This window comes from Gobius niger, assembly GCF_951799975.1.
Source record: "Gobius niger genome assembly, chromosome: 22".
Lineage (NCBI taxonomy): Eukaryota > Metazoa > Chordata > Actinopteri > Gobiiformes > Gobiidae > Gobius > Gobius niger.
This window is the reverse complement of record NC_136873.1, coordinates 14045689-14068037: the sequence shown is the minus strand read 5'-3', so window position 1 is coordinate 14068037 and position 22349 is coordinate 14045689. Positions and strand designations below refer to the sequence as shown.

Genomic DNA, 22349 nt, shown 5'->3' with positions numbered 1-22349 from the left:
ACAAAAAAATGACAAAAAATCAACAAAAATTCAACAAAAATTCAACAAAAATTCAACAAAAATTCAACAAAAAATGACAAAAATTCAACAAAAATTCAACAAAAATTCAACAAAAATTCAACAAAAAAATGATAAAAATTCAACAAAATGTGACAAAAATTCTACAAAATGTGACAAAAATGTGACAAAAACTCAACCAAAATGTGACAAAAATTCAACAAAAATTCAACAAAAATTCAACAAAAATTCAACAAAAATTCAACAAAAATTCAACAAAAATTCAACAAAAATTCAACAAAAAATGACAAAAATTCAACAAAAATTCAACAAAAATTCAACAAAAATTCAACAAAAATTCAACAAAAAAATGATAAAAATTCAACAAAATGTGACAAAAATTCAACAAAATGTGACAAAAATTAAACAAAAAATCATCAAAAAAATGACAAAAATTAAACAAAAAAAGGACAAAAATTCAACAAAAATGAAAAAAAAAAAGACTAAAATTCAACAAAAAAATGACTAAAATTCAACAAAAATGTCAAAAAAAAGAAGAAAAAAAAAACATAAAAAAGGACACAACACAGCAACAACGCAAGGAAAAAGATCAGTTTTGTGGGTCTTAGCTTTCAAATGAGCTGTTACACAGGCCTATATAATCAAACCAACCTTGAACTAAGTATCCATGTGTTTGTTTATGAAGCATTTTTTTTTTAAATGGAAGGGCTATATATAATTATAATTATGCTATAATAGAAATCAAATAAACTGCACTGTAAAATTGTCACTGTTATGTGGTTAAAGAATATAAAATATGAGCGGGGAAATCCGAAACACCTCCGGACGCCGCTGTTTGCATCACCGCCTCTCATCTTAAAGCAGGAAGACTAGTTCTACAGAGTCTGATTCATAAGTATTTTATTACACAAAGAAAATTTGCTATCACAAAGTTATCACCAAACATTTAGCAATAAATATGATGTCCGTACACGACATTCAAATGGAAAAAGATACCGGAAAGTAAAGTACAGGAACAAGACGATGGCAGAGAGCGGCTCACCGACACACGCAGACGACCGGAACTAAACGACGAAACGATGATTTTGAATACGCACTCAATGGTTTCACGCGGGGTCTGTTTTCCCCCTTTGCCTTCGAGTCTCTAAAAACAAATCTACAGTCAGACCCGGGCCGCAATGAAAGTGAAGTCTCCATCTCCGCCGGTGTGTCTTTACAGTCGGGTTTGGATCAGAGCCGTGTGTGCCGGTAAAGGAGCAGGCTGGCAGTGAGTCCTGTGCGGGCAGAGCACCCCCCCTCCATGACAAACGCCTGCTGTCGTAAAAAGCAGTTGGGACAGTTCAGCGCGGGACGGGTTTAAGAGGGGCCGCCGCCGCCGCCGCTCTGGGCGTCGGAGCCGGAGGATCCCTCAGCTTCGGGCGCCGGGGAAGCACCGGGCTCCGCTCCTGAGAAACAGACAGAAAAGGACATGACTGAAAATGATGATATCTGTGTGGAAATGTAGCTCAAACTTATCCGGGAACACAAAAACATGCTTTGCAAATACGCTTGGAGCACATGACGCACGCAGCACATGGGCTTTTGTTTTGCATGAGCCGTGAAAGGAGTTTTAAGTCTTTGTTTGCATTTTGGGAGGAGAGGCATTTTTATTGTTAAAGGTGAAACACTTCAGAGCTAAGCCTTTTCCTGATCTTTTCTTTGTTATTATTATTGTGCAACATGAAGCTAACTATGGAGCCTATTCCTTTGGATTTTAGGAAAGTAACTCTAAATACTCTCAGACGAAAGAGAAACTGTACCGGAATACAACTCGTCAAATTAGTGTTCTTACTATGTATAGATAGATGTAAACAGTGGGCGTATAGGGAATGTATCACATGTTTGTTAAGTGGTGATGTCAGGGGCTGGACTGGGACTGAAAAACAGCCCTGGACTCTGGTCAGCCTGGCCCAAATTAGCGTAAATGTGACACTTCCACAAATACATATTAACCTCTTACCCCCCCGCCTTAACTGAGAGCATTTTCTCCAGTTCGGCTTTGCCCAAATCTGAAAGCTTCTTGACTGGAGAGCAACACTGTAACGCCTCATTTGAAAGCGAAAATCTAGAAAAGTGATGGTCACTTTTTGTCAAGTTGTCGCTGCATTTTTGTCATGTTTTTGTTGCTTTTTCATTACTTTTTTTGTGTTTTTTTTGGCCTGTTTTCGTCACTTTTTTTGTCACTTTTTCGCTGTGTTTTCGTGTCTTGTTTTTCGGGAGTTTTTTCATGTTATTGTTGTTTTTTCCGCGCTTTTTTCACTGCTTTGTCGTCACATTTTCTTGCTTTTTTTGGCACTTTTTTGTTGCTTATCCAGCACATTTTTGTTTTTGGATGCTTTTCTTTTAACCTCTTAACTCCCACCTGGACCAATCACATTTTCTCCAGTTTGGCTTTACCCAAATCTAAAGGCTTCTTGGGAAAAAAAGTGCGAGCAAAGAGCAACCAAAGAGCAACAAAAATGTGACAAAAAAGTGACAAAAGAAGAGCAAGAAAGTGACAAATACCCAACAAAAAAGGGACAAAAGAAGAGCAAGAAAGTGACAAATACCCAACAAAAAAGGGACAAAAATGCAACATAGCAGTTGCAAAATAGTGACAAATAAGAGACAAAAATGTGGCAATAATGTGATAAATAGAGAAACAGTGATAAAAAGAGAAAAACTCAACAAAAAAGTGACAACAACGTGAGGAAAAAGATCAGTTTTGTGGGTGTTAGCTTTCAAACGAGGCGTCACTCAGGCCCAAAGAGGAGAGAATGCATTCAGTTTACACGGGTGGTAAGAGGTTAAGCTTTTAGATTTGGGTAAAGCTCGGTTTCGCCCGGGGGTAAGGGTAAGGTAAAGTGAGAGGCCAGACCGGAGGCCCTAGAGCCAGTGGCCCTTCTGTGCTCTTCCAGAATGGACTAATGGCCAGTCCGCCCCTGGGTGATGTCATCGCTCCTCTTCCGGGTCAGACGGAGCTTCAATGTCATGTGACTGATTTTAAGCTGCTGTAGAGCCGGCTTTAAACGTCTGATCACACAGAAATAGTACATTTACTCTTCTTTTCTGGCATTAATGATCAAACTGTGGTGTAAATGCTAGAGAGGCGTCTCTCCCAGCAGGCTTTGGGGTTAGGGGGCGTGTCTGGGCCATAGATGCCATAATAAAGGCTAGATGTCTTGTACGCGCTGCTAGTCAATGGAGGTCGGCGTCCGCACACGGCGGCCATCTTGCCACAGGGAGCTCGCTCACTCGTAACATTGTGTTTTATGGTGCATGTACTTTTTAAATAACCATAACTTGCTCGAACGGTTTGGTTTGTTATACATGTCAGAGATGTAGGTATGACACTGCGTACACATGAACCTGAACAAACTCAACATATTCCAGAATTGACTCTGTGCATCACTTCAAATCACAACAACGCCGCCCAAGAAGTGACTTCCTGTTTCAATCCAGCACACCAAAATAAAAGCACACAGCTCGTCTCATTGATTAGTTCAGCAGGTGCTGGAAACATTATAAGAATATAATTAAATACACACATTTTCAATGTTTTGTCTGTTAATAGTTAGACAGAAATAAAGTTGAACTAATGAACTGCTGAGCTAAAGAATAAGATGGTGTTTTTATTTTGGTTTGTTGTATCGAAACAGGAAGTCACTTCTTGGACGGTGTTGTTGTGATTCAAAGTTGTGCACAACTATAGGCAATTATAGGCATCTTAATAACATTTGTAAGAAACCAAACCGTTTGTAAATCGGTCAAGATTTCAGCAAGATAATAGGATTTGTGTTCGTGCTGAGCACTTTGAATTGCCTTGTGTATGAATTGTGCTCTACAAATAAACTTGCCTTGCCTAAGCTTTCCAGTCAATACACTTTGAGATTTGGACATAGATCATTGTTAACCCTAATCCTAACCCTAAGGTGACAGTTAAAAGAAAATAACTCACCAGTTTTTAAACAATAAATATTCAATTAAAATTGCGTTTTTTCGGTCCGGTAATACTTTTAAGAAGATTTTAAATAAATCATATAAATAAATAATGGCTTTTTAGAAGCTGCAACAGAGAATTTCAATGTAAGAAGAACCTGCCGTGGATTTTTCTTATTTTTCGAAGTGCCCTTTCCTTACAAAACAACTTGACATCAACTTCTTGAGCACTTTATATCTTTGAGTTTTTTATAGTTAATAAAGTGAAGGACGTTTTGCTTCCATCTACAGAAGCTTCTTTTCTTTAGTGTTCAGAAACTATCAGCTTAGTCCAGTCGACAATTTAAGCATCGACCGACCTAAATCCGGCAGCAAAGTTCCTACAACTGGATAACTAAAAGCAAGAGAACGGCGATAACAACCCCCCCCCCAGGGCGCCGCCCGACTGACCTTTGCTGTTGAGGTCCATGCCCTCCAGGTTCTGGCTGAGCTCGCTGGTGGTGGCCGTGACAGTGCCGTCTGGGGTGATGTCGGGTACTGCGTTCCTCCGGCCCGTACGGTCACAGCTGATGAACTCCGAGTACGAGGCCTCCACGTCCATCATCTCAGCACGGACCCGGTCAGCATTACACCTGCGGAGCGACAGGGACGGTGAGCACGGAGGGGACGGGGCCAAGCAGGTCGAGGGGGAAGACAACGCTTCCCGCTTTAGTTTCAAATATAAGACTGGGTTACCTGAGCGATACTTTTTTCAATACCTATACTACAATATTTGACATCTAGAACCAGAAAACGGATAAAAAAAGACCATTTCAATTTGTATCATTTATACACGTGTTTCCAATGACATCACGCATAGCTCCGGCGGCCATTTTGAAAACCGAAATAGCATTACACAAAACTAAAACATGCAACAGTATCTCTACTCAGGATGAAAATGAAAGATAACTAACTGACTGACTGATTTTTACAGTTTGTCATGTCGACAGAGTCTCAGTCCAAGTCAGTGTTCAAGCTGCTCAAGACGTTAGCATGCTACCGGCTAGCGACTGTCAACCTGTTTCTGTTTCTTCACATAAATGTGCTTCGCTGGGGCCGGGTTTTTACTGTTCTCTTCATGAGCAATAATTCAGAGTACATCAGTTGTCTTTCTTTTATATCCTGAGTAGAGATATTGTTAGATGTTGTAGTACTGCATAATTCTATTTCAGTATTCAAACTGGCTGCCATAACAACAAAGGTCACATGACTGAAAGGCGTGTATTTGAGGTGATAAAGGTCCCTGCTGAGCGTTTGAACACATGTCACATGTCACATGTCACGTTTGCACGGAAAGTTGTGAAGAAGGAGCTCTTTCCAACCTACTCTGGAGGCCACTCGCCAGAAGTTGGAATTTCTCTCCAGGATTCAGCGACTATCAGCCAAATTAGTGTTTGCCTGTGGCCGTCACTGATGTTTGGTGAACCTTGTCCAGAATCAAAGTGGATTCACTTTTATAACCAACGCGAGTCCCACAATGTAAACACCAGATGGAGCGGCCAGGACAGAGCGGTGAGTCCATCATAACACGTGTCAGCCATTTATAACTGCATTGTGAAGTAACTATACTTTTTGCTGTGGTATTGATATTTCTACTGTTGCATGGGCGGAAAGAGGGGGGCGGAGTTAACTGAATCTAAGCGTCTTGTCGTCCGTGTTTGAAAAATACCTCCAGAAAATACATATATTTATCACAAAAATGAGAACTCCATAGTGGTAGAGGTACAATATATCATGTTAATACCTATACTTTACTCTGGAATGGCTAAAATAGCAGGATACAGATCCTTTAACACTGTCCATGGACCAACAGGCATCAAAACTTAAGTCTCTAAAGATATTTTTTTCTTCAGTACCTGCTTTCTCTATACCACTAGTACCAAAACATTTAATACCGTACTGGTGTCGTTTAACGGTATCCAGATTATGTTAAACATCAGTGACGTAACAAAAGTTAACAGTGAGAGGGGAAATTAACTTTTAACATAAATCAGTTAAATATAATGACATTAATTAAGTCTTATTGATTAATATGGACAGAGCGATGAACAAGATGTACATTTATTGTCTTAAGTGTTGTCGCCAGTGTTGGAAATGTTGCTTTAAATGAGTCACTTTTGCTCAAAGGGACTGCATTGGTAACTGAGACAAAGCGTTGAGTGGAAAACAAAACAAATCTGCAAGAAAAAGTCGCTCTTTCAGCATGTTGGAGCAAACATAAGCCTGTTTTAGCCTCATAATCACCAAAGCTCTTAGAACCGGCGCTTAGTTTCAGTCTTTGATCGAGCAAAGATCAGACACAACAGCAGCTACAGCTTTACTGCAGTAAAACGACTGATGCCACATCCTTCAGCAGCTGACAATGACCAAGCAACGCGCTGATACACTTAGCTAATGATCTGACTCCATCCATCCTCAAAGCCAGACACTGCAGGCGCAAAGAGACAAAGATTTAAAGGTGCAGTACGCAACTTTGTGTGTGTTTGACCTTGTCGGGACCCAGTGGCTGTATGAGTGGTCAGCACGGCGCCTTTACTTCCCGTCACAGCGGTTTTTATGACGTTCCAGGATCAAATGTTTGGAAAGTTTCCTCTGTTGCAGGATTTACTAAAGATCTGCTTCACTCTGAAGACTAAAATAACAATGTGATTTTTACAGTTTGCCATGTCAACAGAGTCTCAGCCTGACTCAATGTTTAATCTGCTCAAGACGTTAGCATGCTACCGGTTAGCAACTGTCATCGACCAACTGTCTTTGGCTTCAACACGATAAAAAGAAATGAAATGAAAGTGAAATACTACAGTAACAGCTCAGCTCTGACCTCTGTCACATGTTGCATCCAAGGTTTGGAGTGTGGTTCAGGGCTTTCTCTTGGAGAGGTCGGAGCTGAGCTGTTGAAGCTAAATGCTAACCGGTAGCATGCTAATGTCTTAAACACTGACTCACAGGTTTCTTCACATAAACGTGCACTCTCTGGAGCCTTCTTATTCCTGCTATCTTCTTGAGCAATGATTACCAGTACATAAAAATGCCACTGTCAATCAATTGTGTTTCATTTTAATTCTGAGTAGAGATATTGTTACACGTTGTAGTACTGCATAATTCTACTTCGGTATTCAAAATGGCCGCCATAACAACAATTTCTGTCACATGTTGTAGCCAAGATTTGGAGTGTGGTTCAGGGCTTTCTCTTGGAGAGGTCGGAGCTGAGCTGTTGAAGCTAAATGCTAACCGGTAGCATGCTAATGTCTTGAACACTGACTCACAGGTTTCTTCACATAAACGTGCGCTCTCTGGAGCCTTCTTATTCCTGCTATCTTCTTGAGCAATGATTACCAGTACATAAAAACGCCACTGTCAATCAATTGTCTTTCATTTCATCCCGAGTAGAGATATTGCTACACGTAGTAGTACTGCATAATTCTACTTCGGTATTCAAAATGGCCGCCACAACAACAAAAGCCACATGACTGAAAAGCATACAACACTACAACACTACAATCACAGTAATTACAATTAATACATTACAACAGCCATGCCAAAATGTGACAGTCACCGATTGACGTGGGATGTTATTAATTGTACGACGAGGTTTCCTACGTTGCCAAAGGACCCGCCAATCGGCCTTTTCAAAACCCCAGAAACGCTGAGAAAGGAAAAGTCAGCGGTGCGTCTGAGGGGGATAATGAGTGAAAGCGACTCCGCTGGTCATGAATGAAAACGCGAGGAGAGCGAAGGTGTTTGAAATGATTAGCATTTCTATTTCTGCGCTTGGTCTAAAATGGCACCGGTCTCTGTTAATGGGCCGCCCTAATTACGACAGGAACAAAAGCCCCGCCGCCGCACGCTCCACCGATTCCACCGCAGAAACATTCATCTGCACCAGACACAGCCAGGGTTTAGACTGAAATCTGGACCGGGAAATGTCCGTGCATGATCCATTTCTTAAAGAGAGGCACTGCAGGTAAATGGGAGCGATCAATTTGGAACTTTTGCTGTTCATTACTGACATACATTTGAGGAAGACAATTATTGCAAGTTTTCTGTCACTAAAAAACAAAATAATATCCATAAACGTCCAGTATTTTCTGCAACGAAATCTAAATAATGGATAGAGCCAGGTTGAAATGTGTATTTCAATGTATATTTAGTGTTTCAGAAGGATATTTGGATACACTACAAAAAGTGAATATCAAGCATTGGCTTTAAATGACTTGAATTGAGGAAATATATCTTGTTTTGAGGGGTGTTCACTCATTTAGACCTTTTTCCTGATCTGACCAAGACTATTTTGCTAGTTTGATGACATTTCAGACCAGTTCTATGGTAAATCTCACTTGAAATAAGAAAGTAAAACTGCCAATGGGACAAGACCTTTTTTTTTTTTTTTACCCCATTGGCAAAGTAACTTACTTGAAATAAAGGCGAAATGTATTGAAACGAGTCAGAAACATCTCAGAACAAGTGAAATAATCTGGGTCAAATGCCCAACTACATCTTAACTAGTGAAAACAACTAAAATTTTGATTATTATGCTCAAATTGAGACATCTAAATTACTTTTTGCAGTGTATCTTGTTTAGCTTTTGAATAAGATCGTCAATACACTGCAAAAAGCAATCTTGAAATAAGTCAAATTTGAATTGAACTTTGAAATCTGTCCATGGGGCAAGATATTTACTCTTCAAGGGACTATACAGAGTTTGAAATGTTAAAATTATGTATTTTCCTCCCCCTACATGTTCCAGCCATGTCCTAATGTGTAGAATGAGCTCAGTTCGGGTCCAAAGTGCCGTCATGCCCGAGCTTAATATAGAAGGTGCAGTTACACGTATGACCTGAGGTGGCAGCAGTGAGAATAAAATGGCTAACTTGCATCTAGTCTCTTTAAAATAAGATAAAACAACGACAATAGTTTTATTTCAAGTAAATTAATGATTTTTTTTAATCTAGTTTTGAGTGTATATTCTATATTAAACTCTTTTGAGTATTTTTAGCAATAGTTGAGTCAGTGACATTTAATTTGGCATCCGCAAGTGAAGATTACTGCGCGGATTTCGAACTACTCCTGGTATTATTACGCCTTACAATATAGTTCCCCCTTTTATCCGCTTAGAAAATCTACATTGTTTAATTTTGTGTAATTATACTTTGTAGTGGAACACTTCACGTAACAATATTTAAATAGGGAAAACGTGGAAGAGCTTGGTAGCTTCTATCTTGACCAGTTTTGGAGCTATAGAGGAGAGAGGGAGAGGCTAAATGCTAACGCCGTCTGCGCTAAAGAACTCGTCAAAGCAAAGGTAAGAACATATCTCAGTATGTAAAAACGGTGGCCTATTCCTTTAAGACCCAATTCATGTGATACCTTTAATGTTTGGATATTAATCAGGCCTCCCCCCCGTCGACCGCTGTCCACGACTTAAAAGCGGCTTCGTGAAAAGTGAGCGACCGCCGTGTCACCGCCGCGGCTGCAGCGAGGGCGAGGATCTCAAAGCAAAAACAATACATGAAAGCATGAAAAAAAAAAAAAGGGGGAGTCAAATGCCAGCTCCGGGGCAGGCTGTTCCCAAGCTGCAGCGGCACTAATTTAGCATCTTCAGAATCCCACGCTTGGCTTCCTTTTCCTTTACGTACAGTGTGTGCCAAAGAGGAAGTGCCCTGGGTCAGTCAGGCTCCGAGTACTCGTCGCATTTGACCTGAGATAACAAGGGGATCGAGAGAAATCGCTTCACATTTTGTCAACTCATATTTTTTTGTCATAATTTTAGTCTAAGTCATAAAGTTGCTGAGTAGAGTTCGAATACAGAACATGAATGTAAATGTGGTTGACTCCGTAGACATAAAAAGGAGAAGCGTTCGATCCTAACGAATGCAGACAGTTAGCATGTCGGCTAGTCCGCGAGACTTTTCAGAGTCTGATAGCATTAGCCTCAAACATCGAACGATCCAGATGTTTTCAGCTGTTGTCAACAATCGACCACATTTAGGTCAAAGCCTCACAGACCGTTTGAGATTTTACTTTAGATACAGATTAGCGTCTAAAAGTGTCCTCTGAGCTAAATGCTAACTCAAATTTAAGCTGTACTGACTAGCTTGTATTACCCCCAGAGGGACGACGGAGAGGATTTATTAAGGTAGACAAGTGTTAGTGGGATGATTGGGGGTCTTTCATCTCCCCCTGGTGTCTCTGGCCAGAAAACTACAATTGCAGCTTTTCAGCCTACGGGTCAGAGTCACCAAAACACACAAATGGAATCACGAAGAAGAAGCTAACAGGCTAACGGGCTAGCGCCACTTAAACAATATTTACAGTCAAGTTTGAGGGGGGAAAAAAATCTCCATTGTGTAATTGGATGTACAATATCTCTCTGTCCATTTGTCTTTTCTGTCAGCGTAGTATTTACTCTCACGGACAATTAATGAGTAAAAAAACGTAACTTGTTACGACATCTGCAGTAGCGCTTATAGCCTCAAGGGGCAAGAGTTACTTAGTACTGCTTTAACCCCCACCTGAACTAAGCTCATTTTCTCCAGTTTGGCTTTACCCAAATCTTAATATTAATCTTAATCAAAGTCGCGACAAAAACGAGGACAAAAAAGCTATTTAAAAAACGATGACAAAGCAACAAAAAAAAACTAAGAGTGACAAAAACATGGGGAAAACGCGACAAAATGAATAAAATAGACAAATATAAAAAAAACACAAAAAGTGACAAGCATAACAAAAAATCGACAAAAATTCAACAAAAATGCGGCGACAACGTGATTAAAGGAGATGCCTAAATGCCGACAAACAACAAAATGTATCTCACCATACGTTAGTATTGCGCCTGGCTTCCCTATTCATTTGTATGGGGGATGTAATGCTACATTTAAAACGGGTCAGGAACAACAATATTAAAAACTGGTCAGCCTTGGACCTGGGACACAAACAGATCAGAGACTACAGTGGAGGGAACAACAACTTTTCTCATGCAGTGGCGTAGCAAGGGGACCAAGGGGCCCCGCTCGGTGTACTGCGCACTGGGAGAGAGGACGTCATTTTGGGCAGGAGCTGGTCACCTGACAACTCCCATAATGCAGTTCTCTCATAACGCTGAGGTTCTTTAACCTCTTACCACCCGCCTAAACCAAATGCATTCATTTTTTGGTTGGGTTTTTTGTCACTTTTTGGTTGGGTTTTTTGTCACTTTTTGTTGAATTTTTGTCATTTTTTGGTTGGGTTTTTTGTCACTTTTTGGTTGGGTTTTTTGTCACTTTTTGTTGAATTTTTGTCATTTTTTGTTCAATTTTTGTCCCTCTTTGGTTGAGTTTTTGTCACATTTTTGTCACATTTTAGTTGAATTTTTGTCACATTTTTTGTTGCGTTTACATCCTTGTTTTCTTCTCATTTCTTGTGGCTATTTTGGTGCTTTTTTCCCCAAGAAGCTTTTTGATTAGGGTAAAGCCAAACTGGAGAAAATGGGATCCGTTCAGGTGGAAGTTAAGAGGTTAAGGTCATGAAGACTGTTACAATAAACTGGTTTCCGGTGACATCACAGCGTTCTAAAGGCCTATAATATTATATTGGGTAAAATTATTTGGTTTTTGAGGACATGTTTGGTGTCGTACAGAGAGATCATGGATCCAGTGATTCATGCAATTCCTTTTTGGATTCCACTTGTGAGAGTGTAATGCAGTCTATAGGAAAAACTGGCTCCTCCCCCCCCGCTGGGTCCGGTGACATCATCACATTCTAGAACCTGAAACCCAGCAATAAGAAATATAACCTGGTGGGGCCATGGGTAAAAATGCTCATTATAAGTTAACACTAGGGAACCATGACTCACTAAAGCAGCAGCAGGAATGGGATAAACAGCGCCACATAACATTGGTGGAGAGATGATGTAACTGCATCATCAAGATCATTATAAAGACTGTTTATCAAGCGTTTACTGCAGGTTTCTGAATAATAGGTTGTTTCATGGGGGCCCTTGACTGTTGGGGGCCCCAGGCAGCCTTATGGCAAGCTACGCCTCTGTTCCCATGTATTTTGAAGATGAAAACAATGTCTACAAGCAAACCACATCATATAAAAAATTAAAACTTTTGCAGGCATTACAATGACAATCGACTCGAATGATCAAAATGGCACCGAGCATGCGTCGTCTGTCACCACAAGAGGGCGCTACTCAACCACAACACCCGTATATATTACATAAAGCAACTTAGTTTGGACAAAGTGCTCAACTAGTTTTGTCCAATCGAGCTTGGTTTTGCAGCCAGTCAAAAATAAAGCTTCTTACTGCCTTTTTAATGTCCAAATACTACATTTTTAAAGCACCAAACACAAACAAATCCGTTCATATTTCCTTTAAGCTTTGCAAAAGTTCCATCAGAGGGATTATGGGAAATCGTTTATGATAAAAAGAAAACTACGAGCAATCTTAGCCCAAAAGTAATGAGTCTTAATGACATTTAAACCCTTATTTTTAGCACAAAACCTGGACTAAAACCAAACGACATTTCCCTCCAAAGCCTAAACTAAACGAAAATGTGAGTAGACAGATTTTCTCGTTTAAGCCAGTGTGTCCGACGAGTGCGCTGGAAAAAAACCCGGCGCCTCTGGGTCATTCACAAAAGAGGTCACGCGCTGTGGGAAGAATGCTGCGCGAATATGAAATCATGAACCGTGAGCGGAGCCGGAGGAAGAAGAAGAAAAAGGCCACGGAGATACCGGCGTTAATGCACAGAAGAGCGGAGATACGGGCCGGGGATCATTAGGGAAGCCATTAAAAGGCTGTTATAACTGCTATTCTGCGTTTCCCAATTATCTCGCACGCAGAGTCATAATTAATTCATGGCGTTGTATCATTGTCAGGCACGGCTTAAGGTGAAATACAGCACATTTTAAGCATAATTGTGGCTTAAGACCCGGCCTTGGGGCAGGACAGGATTCATATTTGTACGGGATATTATATGAGCAAATAAAAGAAAGAAAGGTGAAAGGTTTCAAGAGGTCACATTATGGACTGTGGGGTCCCGGCTCGTCTCCAGCACAAGGCAAAATGATTGGTAACAACAACTTTAAAGCAGTACTAAGTAACGTTTACCTTAATAAATCCTTTCCGTCTTCCCTTTGGGGGTAATACAAGTGTTTATGGGACGATTGGAGGGTCTTTCATCTCCCCCTGGTGTCTCTGGCCAGAAAACCATGTTTGCAACTTGACTGCCACCGAACCGGAGCCACCAATACACACTAATGGAATCACGAAGAAGAAGCTAACAGGCTAGCAGGCAAAGCTAACTGCGGGCTAGCGTCACTTTAACAGTATTTACAGCCAAGTTTGAGTGAAAAAAATGATCTCCATTGTGTAATTGGATGAACAATATCCCTCTCTCCCTTTGTCTTTTCTGTCAGTGTAGTATTTACTCTCACGGACAATTATTGAGTAAAAAAACGCAACATGCTACGACACCTGCAGTGGCACTTATGGCCTCTAGGGGCAAGAGTCACTTAGTACTGCTTTAACCCCCCACCTGAACTAAGCACATTTTCTTTCAAAACAGTCGCGACAAAAACGAGGATGAAAAAGCAATTTAAAAACATGGAAAAGGCAACAAAAAAAATATGAAAGAGAGACAAAAACATGGAAAAGGCAACAATAACGTGAGAAAAACACGGACAAAAAAAAAATACAAAAACGTGACAAAAACACGAACAAATGCTAGAAAAAATAATGAAAAAAAACTACAAAAACGTGACAAAAACGCGAACAAATGATAGAAAAAATAATGAAAAAAACAACAAAAATGTGACAAAAATGACAAAAAGTTACCATCACTTTTGTAGGTCTTAGCTTTCCTTTGCTCTCCAGTCGAGGAGCTTTTCGATTCGGGTAAAGCCCAGTATAGAAAAAAACATGAATCTAAAAGGAATTCCGTGGAGTATGGCGTACCACAAGGTTCAATTTTGGGACCACTATTATTTATTATTTATATTAATGATTTTGCTTCTGTTTCTACGACCACCTTTCCCGTTCTTTTTGCTGATGATACCAATAAAAATAATAATAAAAATAAAAAGTCGACCTGGGGAAAATGCACTCGTTGAAGAAGAAGAAACAATCAGAGTGAACAGGATTACTTAAAACCTGTGTGAACGAAGCAGCAACTCAAAAACCTCGTCCCGATGATGATATTTAACTAAACCTATAGTCGCTAAAGGCTAAATATCTCCATCTCCACGAAGCATCTGAGCCTCCACGACGTTTTTAGCTCCTGAGTGTTATTTGCCCGTTTCCGCTCCGTCGGCCCCGTCGTCGTGCGGCTGACGGGGAGCTCGGTGTAATTGGTTTGTTTTTAATTAGCGGCCTGCTCGCACACGCAGACCTGCTCCCATCATCGCGGCATTAGCACATTAGCGGGTCTCCACGGAGGAGCCGAGAGGACGGGGAAGAAGAACCGCGGGAAAATGGACGTTCTCTCTTACGGACACCTCCGTTCGGAAGACGATCAGCAGCCATTTTGTTTTCCAGGGAAAAATATACGAGCTGTAGTTCATCGGTTAGAGATAGGCCTGATCAACCTCTTAACCCCCACCTTAACCGAGTGCATTTTCCCCAGTTCAGCTTTACCCAAATCTACAGGTTCACAGCCTATAGGCCAGTGTGAAAGCTATAGCCTCATTTGAAAGCCAAGACCTACAGAACTCATCTAAGCAGATCTATTTCCTGTGTTTTCATCGCATTTTTGCCACATTTTCATCGCTTTTTGTTTTCATCCTTGTTCCTATTTGGGTAAAACCGAACTGGAGAAAACGAGCGCAGTTTAGGCGGGGGTTAAAGGAGGTTGAAGGTGCATTATGCAACTTTTAATCAGTGTTAATTTTGACAACATATTTTAATCTAGTTTTAGTTTTAGTCTTTTGACTAAAATGTAATGTAATTTTAGTCGAGATTTAGTCAAAAAAATCTTTTCAATTTTAGTCTAGTTTTAGTCGCCTAAATTTAAGACTAATTTAGTCGACTTTGCATTCATAATATTCATTATAATCATATTTAATGTTGTTCCTCTGCTTCATGGAGCTGCTCCACATGAACAAAGCTCAGAGCTGATCTTTTAACAGAGGATTTCCATGATCTGAGGCTCTTTCAGACGGTCAGTAGAAGTTTGGATGATTTTAGTCTCTCCTTTTCATTTTTATTTAGTCTTATTTTAGTCGACTAAAATATCTGGACATTTTAGTCATAGTTTTAGTCTCACAAAAAACTTTTAATTTAGTTTTAGTCCAATTTTAGTCGTCAAAAATATCACTTTGACTGAAATTAAGACTAAATATTTTAGTCGACGAAATTAACACTGCTTTTAATGCAGAAAAAAAGTAGATATTAGTGTGTATTTGACCTTGTCGTGCCTTAATGTGGTGTTTAAGACCCAGAGAATCATTTAAGGTGCGTTATGCAACTTTTATGCGGAAAAAAAAGGTTATATTTGTGCGTGTTTGACCTTGCTGCATGAGCGGTCAGGATGGCGCCTTTACTTTCCATCACAGCGGTCTCTAGGACGTTCCGGGATCACATGTTTGGAAGGTTTTCTCCACTCTCACGAGAAAACCTACAAAACAATTGATCCTGAGGTGTTGTAGAGACCACTGTGATGGAAAGTAAAGGCGCCGTGCTGCTAGCAATAGCACCCAGTAGATTAGCTGCTCTCACGAGATACAAAACCATCACCGGCTGCATAAACTTATTTTAATGACAATATTAAAAGGATCGACTAAAAGCTGAAGCTGTAATGAGATTATAAAGCAAGTCATGGGTTTGCTCGGTTTAAAAACTTCTCTATGAATTATCTGAAGCAACAAATCACTTCCTTGACTTCAATGGACTTCAATGTTTTCACACAAAGGGGGCGCTAACCTTCTCTGTGACTCCCATCTAAAGCTTAAAGGGATAATTCAGGATTTTTGACATAGGGCCTCATTTCCTAGTTATCCAGAGTGTTGCTGATTTCTGGAGATATTTTTTTTTGTAATTCATGCAGTTCTTATGTTTGAAGAGTTTCGTGGTGCTAGGCTAATGCAAGGCTAGTGCATTTCTATGGTATCAGCTAGCCTGCGTTATAAACAGTCTGACCCGCTCCACAGAGCACCTGAGGCAAATCACTTAGAACACCAGACTAACCATATAAATGTCTGTGTCGATAGAGTAATTTTTTGGAATATAACTGACCTTGCATCACGTGAATGATCGCATTTTGAGGGACTATTTTCTAGCAGATCACTCCGCTGCCGCATAGCTTATACAACCACGAAGCTGATGCTGCTCAAATGTAAGTAAGACGTTTTATATGGTTAGTCTGGTGTTATAAGTGACTTGCCTCAGGTGCTCTGTGGAGCGGGTCACACTGTTTTTAATGCAGGCTAGCTGATACCTTAGAAACGCGATACCTCGATGCCTTGCATTAGCCTAGCGCCACGAAACTCTTCAAAACATAAGAACTGCATCGATTACAAAAAAAATATCTCCATAAATCAGCAACACTCTGGATAACTAGGAAATGACGCCCTATGTCAAACATCCTGAAACATCCCTTTAAATCAAGAAAAGGTAAACACAGTTAAAGGAAAATGGATCAACGGTGGAGAAAATGACAAACTCACTCAGCCTACGTCCACGGTGCCGTCTTTGGAGTCGTCCGAATGAGAGAATAAAGGAGGGACTTGGCGGGAGCCGTTTACTCTGCCAGATTTGTGTAATGCAAATCCACATGTAAAGCGACTCCACGGACGTCAAGCGGCGGAAGTGACGGTCACAGCCTGTAGAGCCTGTGCAAAGCCTCATTTGAAAGCTAAGACCTCACAGTGTCTGAAAATGAAAGAACTGTGCGAGTAAAACGCAGCTCAGGATGGCAGGTTGTGCGCCTGAATTTCTTCATAAAGCAGCCACTCAAGGATAGACACAGACGGCATCGCTGGACTCGCCCATATATGGTCATGTTTGAAAGCAGTTAAGGGGGAAAACAATTGAGAATAATCAAATCTCTTTCTCTAATTATTCAAAAACTACTTTCACAAATGCTGAATATAGTTTGCTACTAAATAAAGATTCAAAGACATGGAGAGGAGCAAAGAGGTTCAACAGCCCATAAATACATGAATAACGGAGAATGCTAGCATGATGCTACATGTTAGCATCGGGCTAATGCTAACGGTTAGCTCGCGCTAGCTACAACTGCCGTGTTTTCACTTCTACAGAACAATCTGCTGTGAGAAAACATCCATATGGGCCCGATTTACACTGGACTTTATTTATGTGATAAATAAGTTCATATTCCACCAGAAAATGGCTAAAAAGAGGGAAAAATTGTGTTTGACGAGATGCCGTCTGTATCTATGCATCGTGCTAATGCTAACGGCTAGCTAGCGCTAACTACGACTGCCGTTTTTTCACTTCGATTGAACAATCTGCTGTGAGAAAATGTCCATATGGGCCCGATTTACACTTGACTTTCTTTATGTGTGGTAAAAAAGTTCATATTCCACCAGAAAATGGTTAAAAAGAGTGGAAATTTCCCCCCTCGGCCAAGCCACGCCCCCTTCTATGACTCGATGCCGTCTGTATCTATAGCCCAAAGATGCGCTAGCCGACAAAAAAAGTTCCGTTGTGTCTCATGTGCTGGTCATTAGCCGACTTTGATCAGGGAAATCCTCTTTGTGTTTTGATCTTCCTGGATGTGACCTAATGTCTGCGCGGAGTTAAAAGCCGGATGAGGAAGAGGAGGGAAGGTCTCGGGGCTAAACGCTGAGCCAGTTCACATGACGTCCCTTTGAGAGAGGCTTGTTATTGTGCAGTAAAAAACGCACCTGTGGCATCTGTGCTTCAACTGCACCGCGAATAAGTGAGTAAATCCAATCACTCGCAGATCTGACGGGTCTATGACTGATACAGCATGAGGTTTAGAGCAGTGGTGGGACTTTGGGACCCAACAACAAAGTGCACACATATTTTATTTCATAATATGATGATAAATAAATGAATTAAAAGTCAAGAATTATGTAAAATCTTGCTCTCATGATGACGAATGGGTTGAGAGTAAAGCCGTTGAATCTATACACGGTTCTCATGAGCCCAGTTACTTTTAGTAACTCTAGTTCTCTGAATGTGCACATTCTAAAACTAATCACTGTCAGGCTCTCAGTGGTCAGACAGAAATAACTGTCAGGAGCAGGTTTCAGTTACCGTAAATTCTCTAATACTGGCCTGTATTCCATTAGCGGCCGGGTCTCTAACAGAGGCCGGGTCTCTAACAGAGGCCGGGTCTCTAACAGAGGCCGGGTCTCTAACAGAGGCCGGGTCTCTAACAGAGGCCGGGTTTGCGGCTGGTGGAGGCAAATTAAAGCCGGTCTCTAAAACAGGCCGGGGCTTTTATTAGAAACTAGAGGTAGAAATATTTCCCATGTTAGGAATTTGTCTCATACTGGTGTAAATGAAAACTCACTTGCAGGAAGTAACAAACGGGAACCCGGGCCGAGGGGGACGCTGCGGAGGAGCTGATCCGAGCGTAACTTTGACACAGATTTAGCCACTTTTCAAACCTCCAGTGACTATTTGTAGAAACAGGGAAAGCAACAAATGTCGTGTGACCCTCCAGGGTTTTAATAAAGTCACCATCGCGTCTTCAAAGCGCGTCCAGCTGCTCCATGTGCAGGTCAGTCCCACGCCTCAAAATAACTCCTCCCATCAGCGCGAGCGTCTCGTCTTCTCTCGGGTCAGTCTCATGATCGATCACAAACACAAACGCTCCGTCTAAACTCGCCTTTTACACGAGATAACAACAAATAATCTGGTCCGCGGTAAAAGCGAAACAGAAACCTGCAGTGACGTTGATGTCAAAGCCCCGCTAACAGCAACGAAACACTTCCTGTTGTCCCGACAAAATAAAAGGCGTCAATGTTCCAGCCGCTGGGAGAGGGATTGAAATGTTAATTAATAAATGAACCTAATATTTTAGGTGCAAATGGACACAAATCTCGTTTTTCTTCGTTTTCCTGGTCGTCCGTTTTGCTCAAATAGAAATAAAGGCCTGTCTCTAATTGTGGCCTGGTTCCAATAAAGGCCTGGTCCTAGATGCCCTTGAGTAAATAAAGGCTCCGGCCTGTATTAGAGCATTTACGGCAGTGTTAGATGCGCAAGTGCCTCGAAAGCTAAAATCAGTTTTGCTGGTGTTAGCTTTCAAATGAGGCCTATAGACTGTAAGAAGCTCCAGTGGAGAAACCGTGCTTGGTTAAGGCGGGGGTTAAGAGGTTAAAGTAATATTGCAACTCGGATCCTCTGACTCTCCCAATGCATTGCGAGAAACGTTTAGTCCACTTTCCCTTCTCTCGAACACACAAAGATGAGGTAATTTCCCTTTTGACCAAATAAGTCCAGTATTTCCTTTCCCCCGTTCTGGAGAGCCGGAGCAGCAGACGAGCAGCGTTTTATCATCGTGACATCTCGACTGGAGCGTGCGCGAAGCCCACGCGAGGCCGCAGCGACTCAGGCGGAGCGGATTTGAAGATCTCCGAGGGAGCGTGAGTCAGCAGCGCACTTACAGCACTCCATTAGAGGGGCCGCACGCTCGGTCCCTCCGGATCCGGGGCCCGTACGCGCTCGCAAATTACCTCCGCAATCCACAGCGCTTTTTTTTTTTTTACATCTATAAGCTTCCAAAGTCTTCCATCCGGTTTGTAGGTTTAGCTATGACATTTTCCAAGATACTTCTCAAATGTTCATGTCGCTATTGCTGGTACATCAATTTTTCACATTCAAGCACAAACGCTGGATATGAAAGGCCTTGATTTCGCCGTAATCGAGAGCGTTTCCCCGAAAGCGAAGCGAGTTCTTGAAAGAAGCTGTTAATCCGTCTGTCTCTTCGTTTCCACATCGGCTTAATTAGTCAAATCAGACAAAATACCTAATGATGTATGCGTGAAGTCGCATTCATGGATGCGTTTTCTCTTCACTGCAAAAAGTACCCTACTAAAAACAAGGAAAAAAATCTTAAAATAAGACGTTTTGTCTTGTTTTAAGGAAAAAATTCTGCCAATGGGGTCAGCATTTTTTTCTTGCTATGAATTCTTATTTCGAGAATATTTTTCTGATCATAAAACAAGAAAGAAACACTCAATTTAAGCAAATAAAAAGCTAGAATTAAGCAAAATGTCCTCAGAAAATGGAATAATTTAAGGAAAACATTCTTATTTAGTGAAAATGTTTGGATATTTTACTTAAATGTTGCTTGATTTAAGTAAAATGTTCTAAATTACACACATTTTTTAGCAAAATGTTCTTAATAAATACTAACATTTAAGGAAAAATTTGCCCAGGGACCCGCCTCCATGATGTGGAGCCAGACTGATGGTCAGAATCACCTGGCTGGAGGATTCACCTATTGTACATGTTTTTAGTGGTAGACACGGGGAGAACATGCTCCACACAGAAAGGCCCCGTCCTGGTGGGAATCGAACCAGGGACCACTGTGCCGCCCACTTTAAAGAATGGAATGTATTTTCTGTGAGAAGCAGTTCTTAAATTAAGAGTTGTTGTGATCTTAGTTTTTCTTAAAATAAGAAAAAATATTCTTTGTCTAAAGCTGAAGAAGATTCAAAAAGTTGTTCTTTCTTGTTACAAGAAAAATTAGCATGTTTTTAGCAAAGTTATCTGAACAAGAAATGGCTCGATTTTATTTCCTAAAATAAGATTTTTTTACTTTTTAGCGAAAAAATAAGAACTTATTTCTTAAAGTAAGATATTTTTTACTTGCTTAGAATCCACTTTTTGCAGTGTTTGCGCTCCGAATGTCTGAGTTGTGAGCATGAGCGACATGAACATTTAGGGGAAAACAGTCAAGTATCAAGATGGAACAAAAATTCATTTCCTGTCTTTGTGTTGACGCTGCCTGACTGAGAAAAAAGTGTCCTTGACGTGGATTTATCGAACTGTTCTCATCTGTGTACATGTTTTAGTGGATTTAGCTTTATCAGCACTATGAGCCCAAAGAATGAGACTGTCTGAACATCCTGAATGACCAGGTTATTCCATCAATGGATTTCTTATTCCCTGATGGCACAGACATATTCCAAGACGACAAAGCCAGGATCCGTGGGGCTGACGTTGCAAATGAGTGGATGATGGACGCCACAGAGTCCAGATCTTTATTTATTTCTTTATTTTTTAATGTAATTAATAGGGCCAGTGCATATTAAAGCAGTACTAAGTAACTCTTCCCCCTAGAGGCCATACGCGCAACTGCAGGTGTAGTAGCAAGTTACGATTGTTTAACTTATTAATTGTCTTGGAGAGTAAATACTACGCTGACAGGAAAGGCGAAGGCAGAGAGGGTTACTGTGCATCCAATTATACAATGGAAATATTTTTTTTTCACTCAAACTTGGCTGTAAATACTGTTTAAAGTGACGTTAGCCCGCAGTTAGCTTTGCCCGTTAGCATGTTAGCTTCTTCTTCGTGATTACATTAGTGTGTATTGCTTTCTCCGCACCGGTGGCAGTCAAGTTGCAAACATGCTTTTCTGGTCAGAGACACCAGAGGGAGATGAAAGACCCTCCAATCATCCCATAAACACTTGTATTCCCCCCACAGGGACTACGGGGAGGATTTATTAAGGTAAACACGTTACTTAGTACTTAGTACTGCTTAGTCTTGTTTGCAACTTGACTGCCCCGGTGCAGAGAAAGCAACACACACTAATGTAATCACGAAGAAGAAGCTAACATGCTAACGGGCAAAGCTAACTGCACGCTAACGTCACTTTAAACAGTATTTACAGCCAAGTTTGAGTGAAAAAAAATATTTCCGTTGTATAATTGGATGCACAGTAACCCTCTCTCCCTTCGCCTTTCCTGTCAGCGTAGTATTTACTCTCCAAGACAATTAATAAATTAAAAAATCGTAACTTGCTACTACACCTGCAGTTGCGCTTATGGCCTCTAGGGGGAAGAGTTACTTAGTACTGCTTTAAGCTTGTGCATGACGGCGCTTCTGACCGAATTAACACCTCTTTGACAGTGCAGGAGCAAGTAAGGTGTAGAAAATACATCACTTTAACATTTTAAAACTCTGACCTGTGAGACCCTATAATGCTTAAAAGGACCAGACAAACTAAAAACTACATTAACCCCATCATGAGCTAAGCAGAGAAAGAGATGTACAGCCGGTCCCGCTGCTGACCCACATTTCAACATGCTACTTGTTTTGCACTTGAGCTAAATTACCCCATAGTTTCTCAAGACTCCTCAAAGCATAATTCTTCTTTGCTGTTTTTATTTTGTAAAATCAGTGTGCAGGTGTG

General features: G+C 40.9%; 1 protein-coding gene across 1 annotated transcript in view; it reads right to left on the bottom strand.

The window, feature by feature from the left end:
* Positions 1 to 910: 910 nt before the first annotated feature.
* Positions 911 to 22349, bottom strand: part of pkig (protein kinase (cAMP-dependent, catalytic) inhibitor gamma) — a 64217-nt gene continuing 42778 nt past the window's right edge. The window contains exons 2-3 of the mRNA XM_079580892.1: positions 4426 to 4607; positions 911 to 1463 (exon numbers count right to left, since the gene is read on the bottom strand). Coding sequence (XP_079437018.1) covers positions 1375 to 1463; positions 4426 to 4579 — 243 coding nt within the window. The 5' untranslated portion in view covers positions 4580 to 4607 and the 3' untranslated portion in view covers positions 911 to 1374. The remainder of the gene's footprint in view (positions 1464 to 4425; positions 4608 to 22349) is intronic.